The 16925-nt window shown below is 32.8% G+C and overlaps 1 protein-coding gene across 1 annotated transcript in view; it reads right to left on the minus strand.

Annotated features, from left to right (window-relative positions):
- The window catches only part of LOC108550029 (uncharacterized), an 83173-nt gene that overhangs the window by 24909 nt on the left and 41339 nt on the right, over nt 1-16925 (minus strand). The window contains exon 3 of the mRNA XM_017903623.1: nt 2279-2350. Within this exon, the coding sequence (XP_017759112.1) occupies nt 2279-2350 (72 nt within the window). The remainder of the gene's footprint in view (nt 1-2278; nt 2351-16925) is intronic.

Below are 16925 nucleotides of genomic sequence, written 5' to 3' on the forward strand. Positions count from 1 at the left end.
ATTTGAATATTTTGTACAATATTCGAATGTTTCGTCATTGGTTTGTTTATGTCTCATCGTTGATTTGTTTTTGTCTCATCGGTGGCTTGCTCCTTCCACTTGGTTAACCTTCATGGTTTCTATTCGTTCGTTTTCTTTCCTCGTACTAATCCGTTTCCTTTCAGGTTTATATTAACAATAATATATTCTGTTTTAGCTTTTAGATTTCTCAAGATTCTCAAGTTTCCTCAAGACTTCATTTGAAATACATCAATGGACGACGCGGGATGCGTGCGTTAGATCTAAGTAGACCTAAATAATGGTAAGATAGATTCCTAGACTAAGTTTCATGTGCGCGCCATCCGTTCAAAGGTAAGCCACCTAACTTGGAGCCAAATATATCAATTCTTTTACCCTCTCGTTTACCAAATAGAACATAATTGTTCTAGCGATAATCGTAATCGTTCTTAAGTACCGACTAGGTGCTATCGTGTACTCAGCAATTCCATGTATTGTATGTCATCTTGGTACTCGGATTATGCGTATGTATGACACTTTCGAGGCTAGAAAGGCGAGTAATTTTGGCCATAAATCGTGCATTTTTCGAAGAACGCACGTTTATGGAAACTGAGGGTGATAGAGCAATATCGATTACAGATTCATCTTCAGGAAAGTAAATTTTACAGGAAGTATCCAATGGATATTACAGATTTAAATTCGTATTGAACAACGTAATATCCAGGGAACAAAATAAAGAGAAAGGAAAATCATCCCAAAATTATTACACGCCATTATTTCACCATCTCACAAAATTAAAATTAACAGCTTGTTCCAAAAACAAGTTCATTTTCTCTTCATCCTGTTCAGTTCGAAATTCTTCAGTACAAAATAAAATAAAAATCATCCCCGAATAATCACATGCGATTATTTCACCATCTCGCAAGATTAAAATCAGCAGCGCGGTCGGAAACAAGTTCATTTCCTCCTCATCTTTCTGAATTCAAAACAAAATAAAAGAAAAATCATGCTGAAATAATTATAGGCGATTATTTCGTCGATCAAAGCGAGCCACCCTTTCATTCGTCGTTCGAGGACTGCTATCGAAGCAGGAACAAACGAACGAAGAAGAAAAATTGTCCTCGTATGCGGAATGAAGAAGCATCTCGTTCCATCCTCGGTAATAAGATGGCCGCGTGTTCGGAAACGTTCGAACCACTCCTCGTCCCTTTTGATAACCTCGACAAGGGTATAAACTCGCCGAAACTAGTGGTGTCGAGTCGGGATAGATCGTCGGAAGTTCTATCCGCCAATAAAATCGCTCTTCCTTCGGGAACTCCTATCGCTGTATTTCCACAGCCTTTTGCTGTATTCTCTCTGCCATGGATGGTACCCGGCCACCCCGCCATCCTTGGCCTCGCAATCATCCAACCCCTCTATAGCGTTCTTGCATATTTTCCCGGAATCTCCTTCGACCACTCTTTACACGTCGAGCAAACTCGCGATCGAACCGGCGAGGAAATTGGGACAAAGTTCGGACTCGGTAATTACCGGTCTGCTTTTCAACCACCCTCATCATCCCTCCACTTTTTCTTCCAGCTACCCCACCCCTGTCTTCGCGATTCTCGTTTGCAGATAGTTTGCTCGATTTCGTCGACGTTTTTGCGTTTATTGGAATCTCGAATGGCATTAGAAAATCAATGAGATTCGGCGGAAGCATTCTCGACTGACAATGAGAGGACGCGAGAACGGGAAAGGGTGGGTGGAAGGGCCAACGTGTGACTCGTTCCGAATGGGAGTATAGAATTCTTCGTGATAGGTATTTTAGGAAAAATGTTGAGCTGGACTGGCTGATTTGTTATGGAGATGATAGAGGATAAGGAGATTAGAGGATGTGTTGTTTAGGTTTGTTGGAAGGTGAATTTGTAGGGTGTAATGGGTTTGTGGGATTCGTGGAACGTGATATAATAAATCGAAAAATATGTAATGAATATATGTGCATAGTGTAATGAAGTATAGTGTATGTATATATGTAGCGTATACAAGGTGTTCCACTCAAGTTGAAACAATACAAAATTCCAAAAACAGATGATTTAAAGAATACAATATATGTATTATTATTATATTTCAAGCTACAAAATACAAAAATAATAGATACTAATAGACGAATTAAAATACTAAAAAACACACCGTTATATATTTCTTAATTTTTGATTTTAGTAACAATATAATCTTACATCTGCTATTTCTTCATGCATTAAAGTTGACAAAAGTATATTTTATTACGTGTATATATATATACCTGACGCAGATCTGCACAAATAGCGTGATGGCCCAGGTAATCTCCAGGAAGAATATCAGACCAGATGCTGCTCTGAAATAGAATCACAAAAATTTCTATTCAACGTGCAGGAAGAAAAATATTTTTACAATTTAAGTCTTCTAATATTACAGAGTTATCTAATTTAGAGATACTCCAAGAAGATCTGATCTTTCAGTGAATACGGACTTACTCCTTCGTAGAAAAATTTTAATCTTGAAAAGAATTAGAATTTTAATATGGATAAATCGTCGAATTTTATTTTTGATATTACCCGATGTTTTCATATTTTACGACTATATTTATTTTATTTTATTTTTCGAAAAGTATATCCCTCTCAAACGTTTATTCTTCACTTTATTGCTAATATTAAATAGAACATTAAGATTAATAATTTTACAATTTTCATAAATGCTAAATAATTTTAATAATTTCTAAATAATTTTAACACTTTCTAAATAATTTTAATAATTTCAATTGTATAAATCGCAGATAAAATTTCGTATGTAATTTCAATTTTATTTCATCTATTTAAACTCGTGTGGTTAAATAGTTTTAAAGTGACGTCAAATATAATTTTGGTGCTTAATAAGCAAAGTCACGCAAGAGAAACTCCATAAGCTACTAATTTGGAAACTTAGAATATGTTCCATTATATAAGGACGATTTGTAAAGAGGAAGAAATCTGCTACATGTCCCAAAAGTTCCATTAAACTTGATGATCTAAAGCTGAGATTAAGATGATTGATGATCGATTCATTGAGGTACGAAATCAAAATGAACTTCGTCGAGTAATAAATTCAATCTTTTATCGTTGTTGATATCGACAGGAGCATTGAACATTATGGAATGGAGTATTAATATCTAACAATTACTTTGACCATCGATCTATTACTGTCCTGTTTCATGAGTCACACTTATCCTTTCCTTTGTACGTGGTACTTCTAACTTTTTAATGAAACTTTGAACTTTTATGTATCATTCATGTAATATTTTTTAATTATACCTATTCTAATCAACACACTTTTCATATCCAATTGGATGTATGTATAATATTTTCTCTTTGGACGCTTTGAGAAAAATACAATATGTACATATATTATTTTTTTTTTAAAGAATTTTGATTTAAGTCTATTATGTCTGTATATCACCCCATGTTTATCTTATTTCGTTTCGACTATAAATTCTAATCAATTATATTACACCATATCGCACACTTTATCGTACTTTGTTCCTAATTCATAAAATCTACAAACAACTCTAACTCTCTAATCAATTATATTACACCACGTTCATTTTCTTCCACTTCTAATTCGCATACCCTAAACTCTAATTGTCTAATCGATTACATCACACCACGTTTACTATCTCATTATCGACTTCAATTCTCACTCGACCACATCGAAACCATGCTTCTCCCATTTTGTTTGTGAATTATTAATCTTCCCTAACTTTCCTGACAAACTGACCCGCTACACAGTTCGACCGAACTTTTTCCAACAGCTCAACCCCTTTAATTAACACGCCGCGCAAATTTATCTTCAACTCGAACCAAACATTCCGTTCGATCGCAAGGGCCAAAGCAAAAAGAACAAAAAAGAAATCTCGCCCGTAAGCAAACTCCCGATAGCGCCGTTAACCAAAAACGATCTCGATTCAGTTTGCAACCCTTTTTTTCCGAGCCGAACGACAAAAATTACCGGCTCCAGGAGGAGTTGCTGCAGCGTTGATCGTTTAATCTTTCCTACCGTGAATAACCGCTCGTTCGACAGGTACACCCTCGCAAATTCCGTTTTATCGTCGTTCGTAACACGCCTCGCGGAACCTCGCTTATTTTATCCGGCAAATAAGTCTGGTACGCGAGTTATTCGCAGTTTCGTGACTCTCTGTCGTCGTTGTCCGCCGATGCGAGGGATATAAAGCTGCGTCGCGATGCTTTACGCCTTTCGCCGTTGTTCGTTTCCGAACGAGTACACAACAGATGGTCGCGCAAGTTCCGCGCGACGAATTTCGCGAGAATTTAAGGCTGCTGTCGCGAGCTGGTCCAGGTGAAAGAGGAAGGGAGACGATAGCGTCGACGGTGGACAAAAATTTGAGTGGATGTGGGGTGAACGATATCGAGGAGAGATGTAAAGGCGATGGAAATTCTGGTTTATGGCTTGTGGTCGTTGAAGAAAGAATTTTGGATGCCAAGGCAATTTTTATGCGGAATTTTGGGAATATTCGGTGGAAAGGATAGGAGTGGTTGTTACTCGTTTATGGAAGTTGGGCATTGTGGGGATGAAGATTCGTGGATATTAAGTCAAGGTTTTATAAAATATGTTCCAGATCATAATAAATTTATGGAGATTAAGAAATTGTTATGTAATTAAAGATTCGTGAATATTGACACGTAAAATATAATTTGAAATTTGGAGAATTTTGCAAATATTCGATATGCTAGAAAAAGTCATTGTACCTTCGAGGATTTTAAAAAATTAAAGTATTAAATATTTATGGATATTAAGATATGAATTTATAGAATTTAGAATTTGGATAATTTTAATGAGAGATTCGTAAATACTGAAATATCAATAAACAGAATATATAATGTAGAGCTCTTTTTCACAATTTTTTTTAAAATTAATTAAATAAAGAAAGAAGTTATTTAAATAACAGTTTTTAATATTTCCTATTAAAGAATGATTTTTAGTTTCTAAAGTTGGCACCCATGCATAATTATGCATTCCTCATGCTAACTTTATTTATTATACATATATAAACGAAACACGACATACATTTTCCAAGACAATTTATTCTTTAGGTCAACGTATCAATAATCCATTTTGAATTACACATGAAAGTGTCAAGAGTTTAAACTAGTGCTTCAGTTCATTGCGTATTAAGACTGTAGCTCCCAAGAGTACAAGGACATTCAGAATTCTCTCTATGTAATGTACTCTCGAGGCCCACATAGGTTTAAGTACCAGTTTGCTGGAATTGTTTGGCAACACGTTAGTATTCGCCCAAATGTATGGTGTTAATTTGCATTTCTAATGATTAGTTAACAACTCTTTTTTATTAGGCATTTAGGTGATTTCATATTATGAATGATTGTCATATTTAAAATGACCTTAGTAGAAAGAAATTGTAACGTGATACTCATAATTATAATTTGTGACAGCAATATTTTGATATTAATAATTGGTCTCATTTATGGTTCTGATTTTTCAATATCTGATCGGTATTTGATTGAATGTTTGTTACAGGAAAGAGTTAAATATTCTGGTAGTTATAAAACCGACTTAAATAATACATGTATACAGTAATATATACACTATATATACTATAATTACTAATACAGTTCAATATATTATATACATATAAAGCATCAGTTACGAATATGTTATAAATACTTATATTTATTTTCTTTGTTAGTATAAATAGGATTCAATATAAATCCTGATAAGGAACATACGAATAATAATAATCTCATAAAACCTCATGAATAATATTACATTTCATTCTCTAAACTAACAAAGTTTAACAACATTAATATCATTCTCACATTTTAACCCCTTGCCTTACCATTTAAGTTTCGATGGCGTGTGCCATAATTAATAACAATGTTGGTCACACGTTGAGTCATTTCGTGTAAACGCAGCCAAGAATAACACGCAACTGGGACAGAAAGACATCGGTGAAAATGAACCGGTGATGTTTACGTTGGGCCCTATCTACGAATTACGTCACTCACCTGTGATATATATGTTCGGCCCTATTTTCTTATCACGAGTCTCACACGATATTCTAGACGAAGGGGTTAAATATCAAAATACTAAAAGAATCTGTACAGAATTTAACAATTTTACGAAAACTGAAACATACCTTTAAAATCACCTTAAATTTACCTCGTATACATCATTTGTTGCCTCTGCCCAATATTTAATCATTTTAACCAATCATCTAGCATCACCTCTATGTCATTTGACCCCAATGCTATTCAAATCACCCGTAACTTCCGTTCACGAAATTTTCCCACAATTCCATTAAAATTCACAATATAGTTCAGCTCAAATACAATTCCAGCTGAATAATTGGATCATACTCTTCCCGAAATAACAGTCATTCCATATTAAAGCGACTCCAAAACGGAACTTCAGCCTGGTTTAATAAAACCAATTCAATAAAAGCCAGTCATCATTACGTTACCAAAACGAGCTTCCTCGATTTCACGCGATTCACAGTTAATTTCGCGCGACACGATCGGAATCCACAGCACAACTTGTTCATTTACGTTCGTGTTATAGTAATTTTGCGGAAGACAAGACGCGCTAATGTCACCGGCAGTGCAAACCCACGCTTGGATAAAGCCAACACGAGAAATATACGATGGACCGTTGGCTACGTACACAATTCAAACGTGTTACCCAGTGGCTGATCATACCGTGGTCGAATCTACTGCGAGTGGTGTCTACCACTCTGCGGAACCTACTACTGCCACCCAAATGAGAATCTACCGTCGAATGAATCGATATGTTAGCTGAGTTATTACATGTACTATTCTCGCAAAATGTTCTGGTTGAACGTGTGTAGGTGTCTTTCTTTTTCAATGAAATAGTTTATCGATTGCTACGGTCTACAGGGAAATTAAGAGAGTTAGATGTGAGTATCCTAATGCTATGAATTAGAAGGATGAAGACCTTCGTGTTAAATCAACGATTAGATTGGGAACTGATTATTTGCAAATTAATACGTAATTGAATTTTTATTTTAGTCATGGAATCAATATAACTTAGGATTTAAAGAAGTCAGGCCTATGAATTATTTAGGGTTTAGAGAGAGTACTATGTGATTAGAACTTATGTTTCGCGATCGTACAAACATTAATATTAAATATTAGTCTGTTTACTCAAAACTCAATCAATTCTGTTTAGTCCAGTTATTCAGTGAGTTATAATTTGACCAATAAAGTGGCTGCTGAAATAGGTTTACGTGTTACTGTTCTTCACAGGAGAATCTACCATTAAACGAATCAATACATTATGTCAGTTATTACTTGTTCTATCCTAGCAAAACGTCTTAGTAGAACGTATGCATCTGTGTTTTTCTTCCTAAAATATTGTAATGAGATATTGTATTGATTGTTATACTCCAGTGACAGATGGCAGTTAACAAATGCGAGTTTCGTTGCGTCGAATAAGATTTAGGAGAGGATAAAGCTCTCAGAGTTAACTTTATAATGGTAGTTGGTTATGTCGTAAATAGGTGATTTGCAATTGTACAGTCCAATTTTTATTTTTGTCGATAGTATCAATCGAGCTAAAGACCTAGTCCACGGGTTGGTCAAAGATCCAAGAGAGTTCTAATGTGATTAGTATAACATTTGGTGCTCCTGTAAGTTTTGATGTGACCAATTAAGTCGTCCAGCAAGTTCTGTTCAATCTAGTGGTTAACGAGTTCTAATCTGGCTAATGAGGCAGTTGTGTAAGTTTTGATGTGTCGAGTTGGGTTGTTTAATGAGTTTAGCCTGATCAGTATAGTAATGATGCGCTCTGTCCAGCCCTATCTTGTTATTCAATGAATCCTGATTCTTAAAATTTACACAATCATATCTATTACTATTCCATTAATCGAAATTACTTCAATTCTACACAGCACCAGACTTATGGTTAACTCCAAGTAAAATAGTATGAACATCGTCTTCTTATGGTTTATTATTATATTTCATATTTATTATATAATATATAATATAAAATATATAGGTATTATTTAATTAAAGAAAGCCAGTTCAATTTTACACAGCACTAGATTTATGGCAATTTGCAACAGGCATAAACTGCAAGTGTAAGCGTCTTTATAAGGGAATACGTATTTAGAAAAGTGATATGATGTTTCGGCAACAGCGAATAGGTCATGAGACAAGCGTTTGAGAAAACTGAAATTCGACGTTGGTCGCGTGCTTCGCGAAAAATCGAGATTTATTTTTCCTTTTTATTGTTCCACGTTCCTTCTTGCTTTCCATATGCATGCTCATATGTTGTTGCAACATATTGTTGTAACGATATCACTACTAATATCAGTCCCATTCATTTCACATTCTGCCACCAGCAACATGAAAAATCAAATCCTTTCTCTTAAAGCAAACGAAATATCCAAAAATCATTTGTTAGAATTTATATCGACGCAGAAATTTTTTAATTCTTTAGAACGATTTATTTACAGTTAATCTCGAATTATTTTTCAATTTTCTGTTACAGAGAAACTATAATATAACAATTAACCTCTTATAACGATGAGTCTACCTCATCCTAAGATTTTATGCCAAAGATGACACAAAGATGAATCACGTTCTTCGCATTAATAATATAATCATACTTAACGTGTTTTAACGTAAGTAAAATTCATATAAATTCTGAAAACTTGTATAATTTTGCGAAATTAAAATTATTGTACTAAGTAAAATTAAACAGTAGAATTTCTGCATGAGTTTTTAGAATTAAATGGTAGTACAAGGGGTTAATAAACCATGTTTCATGGTCACGCCATAATTCTTTCTCCTCGAATCCTTCAAATCTGTAACTCACGTTTCGATACATTTTTCCTTCAAAGCTGACGTTAACAGGCAGTATAACGTACGACTGCAATCGCAGTGCAATAAAGATGAAGTTCGTCATCGTTTGGACAATCACAGAAGCCCGTACGTTTAATGCAATGTCCCCAAACGCGATTTATCGCTGGCAACTGCATTAATCAGGCTAGTCGATCTTAACTCGTAAATTTTCGACTTGTTTCGTTGCGTCCTATGATCGGAGATGAAAAAAAGGCAACATGGTGACGATATTCGTGATAAATTAAATGACCTCGCTACGCTTGCGGTATTAATCATAAGATACATGGAGCCGATTGCGAATAAAATGGCGGAAGTTTGCTGATACAATGTTTTTTTGAAAATTGGGAATGAAACACTAATTCTGTTATTTAATAGAAATATAATTTTTTATTGGAGATACTATATTATATGTTTGGAAAAAATGTAATAGGTTTTAAATTTATACTGAAGTAATTATTATATTAAAATTAATGTTAAACATTTAATATGACATGCATTGTTTTCTAAATATGCATATATTTATTGTTAATGGGTAGTTAACCAGCTGGAATCTAATATTATATTAATAATAGTATAATTTAATATCATGTAATGTAGAAGAACAACAGTAATATAGAACATTATTGTACATTATTTATATGCTTTATAAATAAATCAATTGTAAAATTGTAAATTTATAACCGTAACACGCGAAGATTACCAAAATATACAATTTTCCATTAATACTATTTGTTGTTAACTTCGTAAATTATAAATAAATTCAATATTGGTATTAAATTGTATTTTTTACCACAATTTGAAATTATACGTATCCTGACACAAACACAGAAAGGTTTTCACGAATATTATCTTAATTTTATTATCATTTAATGAAGATAAAGTGCGGGATTGGAAACCTATCGATCAATTTTTACAAGATATCGTGAAGTCTGGTTGAGAAAATATGATTCCAAAGATAAGTTTCAAGATTCGAACTTGAATGCCTCTTCCATAATTCTTTCCCAATTTTCACATTTTCAACAAGGTGTAGTTTTAAGCTCAATTCCTCGTAACTTCGATAAGTAAGTTGAATTGCGGCTATAAACTCTCAACATCTTTCCAAGAATCTGAACTTCAAGAAACGCAACACGGAACTTCACTTCTACAATCTTTTAAAGGTTATAAAAGAGAATAATTTTCAAAGAAAATACCGACGCAAACAGGAAAAGCTACTAGGTAACAATTAATCCAAGAATTTTTTAAAATTAACTAATAAAATTACCCTTGCGCTGAACTTCTTTCTTAATAGACTTTCATTCATGTATTCGTGTATGCATTTATAAAGTATATATAAATTTGTAATATGTCCTTAAAACTATCGAACATAATCCTCGTACGTTTCTCTATTTTTCTATAACTGTAACTTTAGTTAAACTAGTTAAATATTTTTGAATAAATTGAGTTTCTTAAGTGTTGAAATTCTTCGAAGTAAAAACTTCCACGAAGCTAATTACAATGAAAACACTTTGCATCCCTTACAGTTTACAATTCGATCCTTCAATCCTCTTAACTCTTTGCAAATAGTTAATCGTATTTTATTTTATCGATAAAAATATAAAAGTGTTCAAAAACTATATAAATAAATTCACAAATGTTTTTAACTGTTATAAAGGATATTTCCATAATATTTACTCCATAAATAATTTCTATGATACCACAATCTAAACAAAAAATATAAGATTCAAGAAATCTACTGCAGAAGATTAAGGTAATGATCAATCGAGTAAAAAAATTGTTGAAATACGAATAATTAAAGAATAATAGAAATATTCGTGTCCTGGATCCACTGTTGGTCTAGAAAAAATTAGGATGGTAATCAAAATTAGCTCATCAATGGACTATTAACCAAAGGAAGCCATAATAATCGACCATAAAATTAATCTCCCATTAAGTTTCTTATAAACATAATTTCACTTGTTTCGAGATTACTCCTATTGTTTGCCATCATGTGTGCAGAAGAAACTTCGAAACAAACGGTGCATTAGGTACAGATAAAAAGCAGTCACAATGGGAAGTTATATAAGGCACTTAGTATCGTTTAAACAATGAATAGATCTCGTGCTCGATAATCAAGAATTCATGGTGGTTCAAAGTAAGCTTAGTACATCGTACGACCTTATGCTGCGTCTAATATTCCTGAGCTTGGAGTAGCTTTGCTGGTTCTTGTGATAAAGTTAGGTGCAATTATGCAACGATGGAATGTTAATTTAAAAATATAACGTTGAAACGAAGAGATCAAAGGGGATGAGGATCGGTTTATTCGGGTAAATGATCTGCTGGTCTGGTCGAGTGTTGACTAGTCACAGATCGAATAAAAAAATTCGAAAAAACGTTACTTTCGTCAATCATCAGAGCTTCCGTTCGCTGTCAATTCCAGGAATAAAATTTTTTTCATCACTTTTTAACGTCACTTCCATTTTGAATCAATAACAGTAATTTGTAAGCTTTCATGTAAAAATTTGTTCCGGACAGATCGAATTGAACTATTGGACTAGTAGGATTATTAATATACTCGATTTTAAAATATTTGTATAAACAAAAGTTGTTTATATTGGGAAAAATTGCAAAACATTAATTGCTAAAATAACTAGATTTATTTATTTACCTTTTTATTAATTTTTATTAATTATTTATTTATATTTTTAATATTTTTTATAATACTTTTAATTTTATAATATTATAATATTATTATAATTTATTACTTATTATATATTTTCATTACCTTTCATTTCTTGTTAACTAGGTACGACGTAGTTCATTAATTATTTTGTACTAATTTTATATTTTTTATTAAGGTTACAGATATACTTCTTGATTATTTGTACTGTAAATTACAATGTTCCTTAACAATACACTTATTATTCATTGGTAGTCTTTTGTAACCGAACTTTCTTTTATTTATAAAAAATATTTATAAAGAATAAATTTATAGTCGAATGTCTTTTAATTTATACCAATGAATTAGTAGTGATAATAAATAAGGTGTAAAATGAGAATGTAGTGATCATACAAAAGATATTTATTTAAATTTTAACGTTCACACATAAATTACGAATGATTAATTATTGATTACAGATATATTATGGCGAATATTTAATTGTCGCACGGTTTACTTTTTACACGATTTTGATGTTAAACGTACAAATTTTGGTATTAAGCGGTAATTACTGACATAATCCTTTGTAATTTGTCGATAAATGCTAAAATTAGAAATGCTTAATGTTCCATGAATTGCAGGTTGGTAAAATGATAATTAAAATAATTTTCTCGTTAAAGCCATGCCCTCGGGATTAATATGGAAATAAAGTCAAGGGTGAAATATGTGTGGTAGCATAATAAAGGGGTAGCTAAGTCCTAGAACAATGACGATCAAGAATTTCAAAAGATACATGACTGAGAGAAAGGAAAGACGTCGCTTACTTTCAAATATAAGTATTCTTAGATAATTTACAAAGTTTATAATATAATAATATAATTATAGTAAGAATATAAAATATAATAAATAAAAACTGTACGTAGTACAAATATAGCATAAATATAATAAACATATAATATTTCTACTTTATAATAACTTCTAACACAATTGTAATTATACATAATTAATTATATTATAAATAACCCCTTCTACTACAATTTAATTATGAAAATTTATACATTGAAGTATTATTTAATTTTACTTAACCACTATGCATATAAATTCCACGATAAAAAATAATGAATAAAAATAATGATTCCATAATAATTCCACGATAAAATTGGAGAAAAATTTTAAATATTCTTCGAATTTTGTGCACATTAGAACATGTGAAATATAATTACGGTAGCGTGATTAGTATAACGTATAATTGTGAGATTTGACAGGAAAATCTCGTGTTAGACTCGTCATTGTAGTTCAAAAGGCTAAAAATGTATAATGTATATTTTTATTGATAAGAATTGTTAATCTTGTTGTCAAAGAATACTAATCATTTAAAACCAAGAATTGAAGGTATCGATACTTCTGTGAATCACTGTGTGTGTAACTGAGATATCGAATGAGCCAAATTGTACTTTCAATTGAAAGAGCATAATTGCTCTTAAACGCATAATGCTACCAAAATTTCTAACCGCTTTCTCCACAGTAAAGGACATTAACTATAGTACAAGTGTCTTTTACTTTGTGTAACATAATTTGCACCATCGCCATTAAGTTGCTATTGGAAGCGTGGTTTGGCGCAAGAGCACAAGAGTGCCAGCTACGCACATACGTTTACATCAATTATCGAACGAACAAAGCATTTATATCCGTGACTACCACCACTTCCACTTTTAGCTAACGTCATTACCATTAAACTCTCAGAAACGAAATTTTATTTACTTAAACTTAAGCAAAATGACAGAGCTTCTCTTACTATGATAATGATATTATCATATATATAATAAATTAAAAATCGACGAATTCAATTTTTCTAAAAATAAAAAAGGAACGAAAATAAAAATTTATCTGGAGATTATTCTAATAATTGGAAAGAATTTAGAATTCCATGAGAATTTCGATTGTTAGCATGGAGGCCTATTTTTAAACTTTAATGTCCAAATATAATTATTTAGAAACGCAAATAATTATAATTATGAACATTGATAAACTCGGGATACTTCATTCAACTTTTAAGACCTTTTAAGATAGAAGAATGAACCTCTTACGTTCTGACTTTTTATATAATATTCATTTTAGCCAAAAATCGTGTTTTTAGAAAAACTCACATTTTTTTATAACTAATTGTTAGTGATAGAGCAATTTCGATTACGGATTCGTGTTTGGAAAAGTAGACTCTACAAGAATCACCTCATGAATATTACAAATAAGAGGAAAAATTAAAATTTGTTGGACAATGTAGTCATTATCGACTTTTAGCTTAACTAGTAACTATTAACCCGAAATTAAAAATTTAAAAACAGAGAAAAATAGACAAAGAAGAACATTGGATAAAGCCTCTAAAATAAAAAAGAAAGAAAAACAAAAAACAGAATAAATAACGAACAAAAGAAATCTAGCAACCACGAAACCTAATTTCCTTTCAATTTTTAATCAACCTGCCTGTTAGCCTTAATTTGCAACTTGGCCATTCGATCATATTTCATAGTTTTCCGTATGCATGCAAAACACGCATTTCCATAGAGACCAGCGGAACGCAATCTGCAACGACGAGGCGGATCTGCGAATTTGCAATTTGTCGAACGCATGATGGTAAGTACACTTAGAATCGTAATTCTCTATTGACTTTCCCCGCCGCGGCCTACACCTCTGCACGCGTGTTTAGTAATAAGTTAATGCGATTCATACGATAACGTTTAACGAAGTTTGCTCGTTTCAACGGCGACTCGATTATCTCGATGCACTCCCCAAAATTGATTATTTACCGCACATTCATTGACGAAAATGTTCCTTCGATTCGTACACTCGTTTCCAGTAATTTCGTACAAGGGCTGAGTTCCACACGTGCGTGTTTAGCACGTCGTTGATTAGTATGCCGCAGAGTGGATGGAGATGGAATTTAATGTGCCTGCAGCTTTTTGAAAAATACGGGAAATATGCAAATATAAATTCAATTAGTTTTGATATTTTATTCGACTGAATTTTTTTAGCAAACATTGGTACTCGACATATCTGTGGTTGAAGGGAAAAATACGCATGTCACATGTGTTCTTGAAATTTCCGAACGTGAAATTCCTGCTATTAGTGGTTGATCAAGCCGTACAATTCTTTTTTGAATATTTAATATTTGTTTTGATTCGTTCTTTTTTTTCTGATCAATATGTGGGTCGTATATTTTGCAATTTAATTAATAAATAAACTAGAATTTTTTAAAACTCTGACATGCTACAAATATGTCGTTGTAAGGGAAAATATTTTACAATTTAAACGAATTTTTGTTTATTCATTGAATTGAGTAGAAAGTATATGATTTAAGCATTTATCAGGAGAATTGAATAAAGACAAATATTATACCTTCAGAAAAATAATAAATTTATTAAGTTATAATTTTGAATGATAATGAGGATTACTGATATTCAGAGTTTTAAATGATAATATTTTAAAAGTGAAAATACGTGACCTACGACGTTTCCCTTTAAGAGCACAGATGTACAGGATGTTCGTTGTAATTTGGACCAGTGTTTGTTTTGTAAATAGTAAATATTCGAAATTTTTATAAATTTCTTGTATTTACAATATTATTTGAGAAACTAAGGTGACCTTCACCTTTTTAAATGGAGTGCTTCATATTTTCTTATATCATTAAAATGAGTCTAGTTGTGTAATATACTATGGTATTGAAGGGTATAGGTCAAAAATAACAGAAATAATTTTAAAAAATTGTAATATCAAAACACATACGTGACTAGTGTCGAATGTCCAGTAATTAATATTTGAAATAAACATCTAATTTCTATTTTGTGAGTTAATCGATCAGGCAGCAATTCACTAATAACAATATTTAACGTAATAACAATAATTATAATAATAGTTTATTTGTCTAAACGAGAAGAACCCTCCGTGCTTTACAAAAGCAAATAACTACAATATAAATTTGTAACGACAATAGCACACTGTCCTCCTTAAGACAAATTACTGATTAAAGCCAAGATCCTATCCTAATCATTTCATCCCATCTCATCAACCTAATCCCTTCCTACTATTCCAAGGATCAATTTTCACACAAGGCACGCTCTCCTCGTGCAACAATAGCGACGCGCCGACATCCGGTACCCAGCTGGAAGGTAACGCAATAACGTTTGAAAATGCAAAACATTTTTCTCAATTTCTTGCCTCCCGATATTCCTACCTACTCGTGCGACACGTTTCGCCGTAAGAATAATGCCGCTGGAGCGGTAAACTACGGCCAGGGCCATTTCTCTGCCGAAAATAAGCTGCCAGACACGCTCCAGCTATCTGCGTGCGCGTTTTTCCGCATGCACGTCCGTGGAAGATGCTGCACGCGATCGATGTCGCGGGACGCGAGCGGAAAAACGACAGTCTGCACGGGATATCGAGAAATTTCGGTAATCGTCGCCAGTAACCTCGTTCGAGCGGTTTCCGCTGGCGAAAGCTTCCGTTCGTGGCTAATCGAGTCAGGCCTTGGAATTAGGTTTCTCACGGAATAGATTCGATTCCCGACCCATCGACTCTGTTTCGGGAAAATAAGGAAAATAAGGGATTCGCTCGTTCATGCGCCTGATTTTTCCGCTTGTGACGGCTATGGTACCTCCACTACAGAGTTAGAGGGTAAGAGTGAATTATTGCGAGTATGTTCCGTTCGTTTCTTCCCTAATGTTCCTGTTTTCATTCAACATTTGTATGAGCATTAGCCATTGTCCTTTATATTGCATTTTCTATCTTTAATATTTTTTTCAAGGATTTGCCTGGGTCTGTTGGTTAGTTTCTAGCCAGGGCCAGGCAGGCATTTTCACTGTCTATTTTATCACCTTTTTCCCTTCTTTCGACTTTCTTTTGCAAGTCTGTTCTTCTTCTTGCGAGTTTGCGGTTCTTCCTTTTCTTGAAAGTCTCTAATCTTTGCCTGCCATATACTTGCAGGCGTTTATATTCATAACGTTGGAAGAATCAAAAATTAGTTGATTTTTAACAGCAAAATAAGGGATGCTAGATTTTTAATATCTCTATTTCTATCACTTTATTGTGAAAGAAATTATAATCAGAGTATGAGGAAATAATGGAACTTGAAGAGTATATTTGGCAATTTTCAAAAGATTTTCTGTCTATAAAACAATTGCTCCAGGTAGACCTCATTGTGCTCCATACGTATACAAATTTTCATTAAAATCAAATCTGTCTGGTTGAATGAATTTTCTTGTAATATAGTATACTACATATATTTTTATATATATATATATTAGATTATTTGTGTGATAGTTTTAATTTCAGCTTGTAACCTGAGATCTTGCAAGAATGATTCATGAATCGTGCACCTAATTATCCTTACTCCTTTCAAGAACAGATGA

The sequence above is a fragment of the Eufriesea mexicana genome, unplaced genomic scaffold (genome assembly GCF_001483705.2).
Source record: "Eufriesea mexicana isolate 0111107269 unplaced genomic scaffold, ASM148370v2 scaffold2481, whole genome shotgun sequence".
NCBI lineage: Eukaryota > Metazoa > Arthropoda > Insecta > Hymenoptera > Apidae > Eufriesea > Eufriesea mexicana.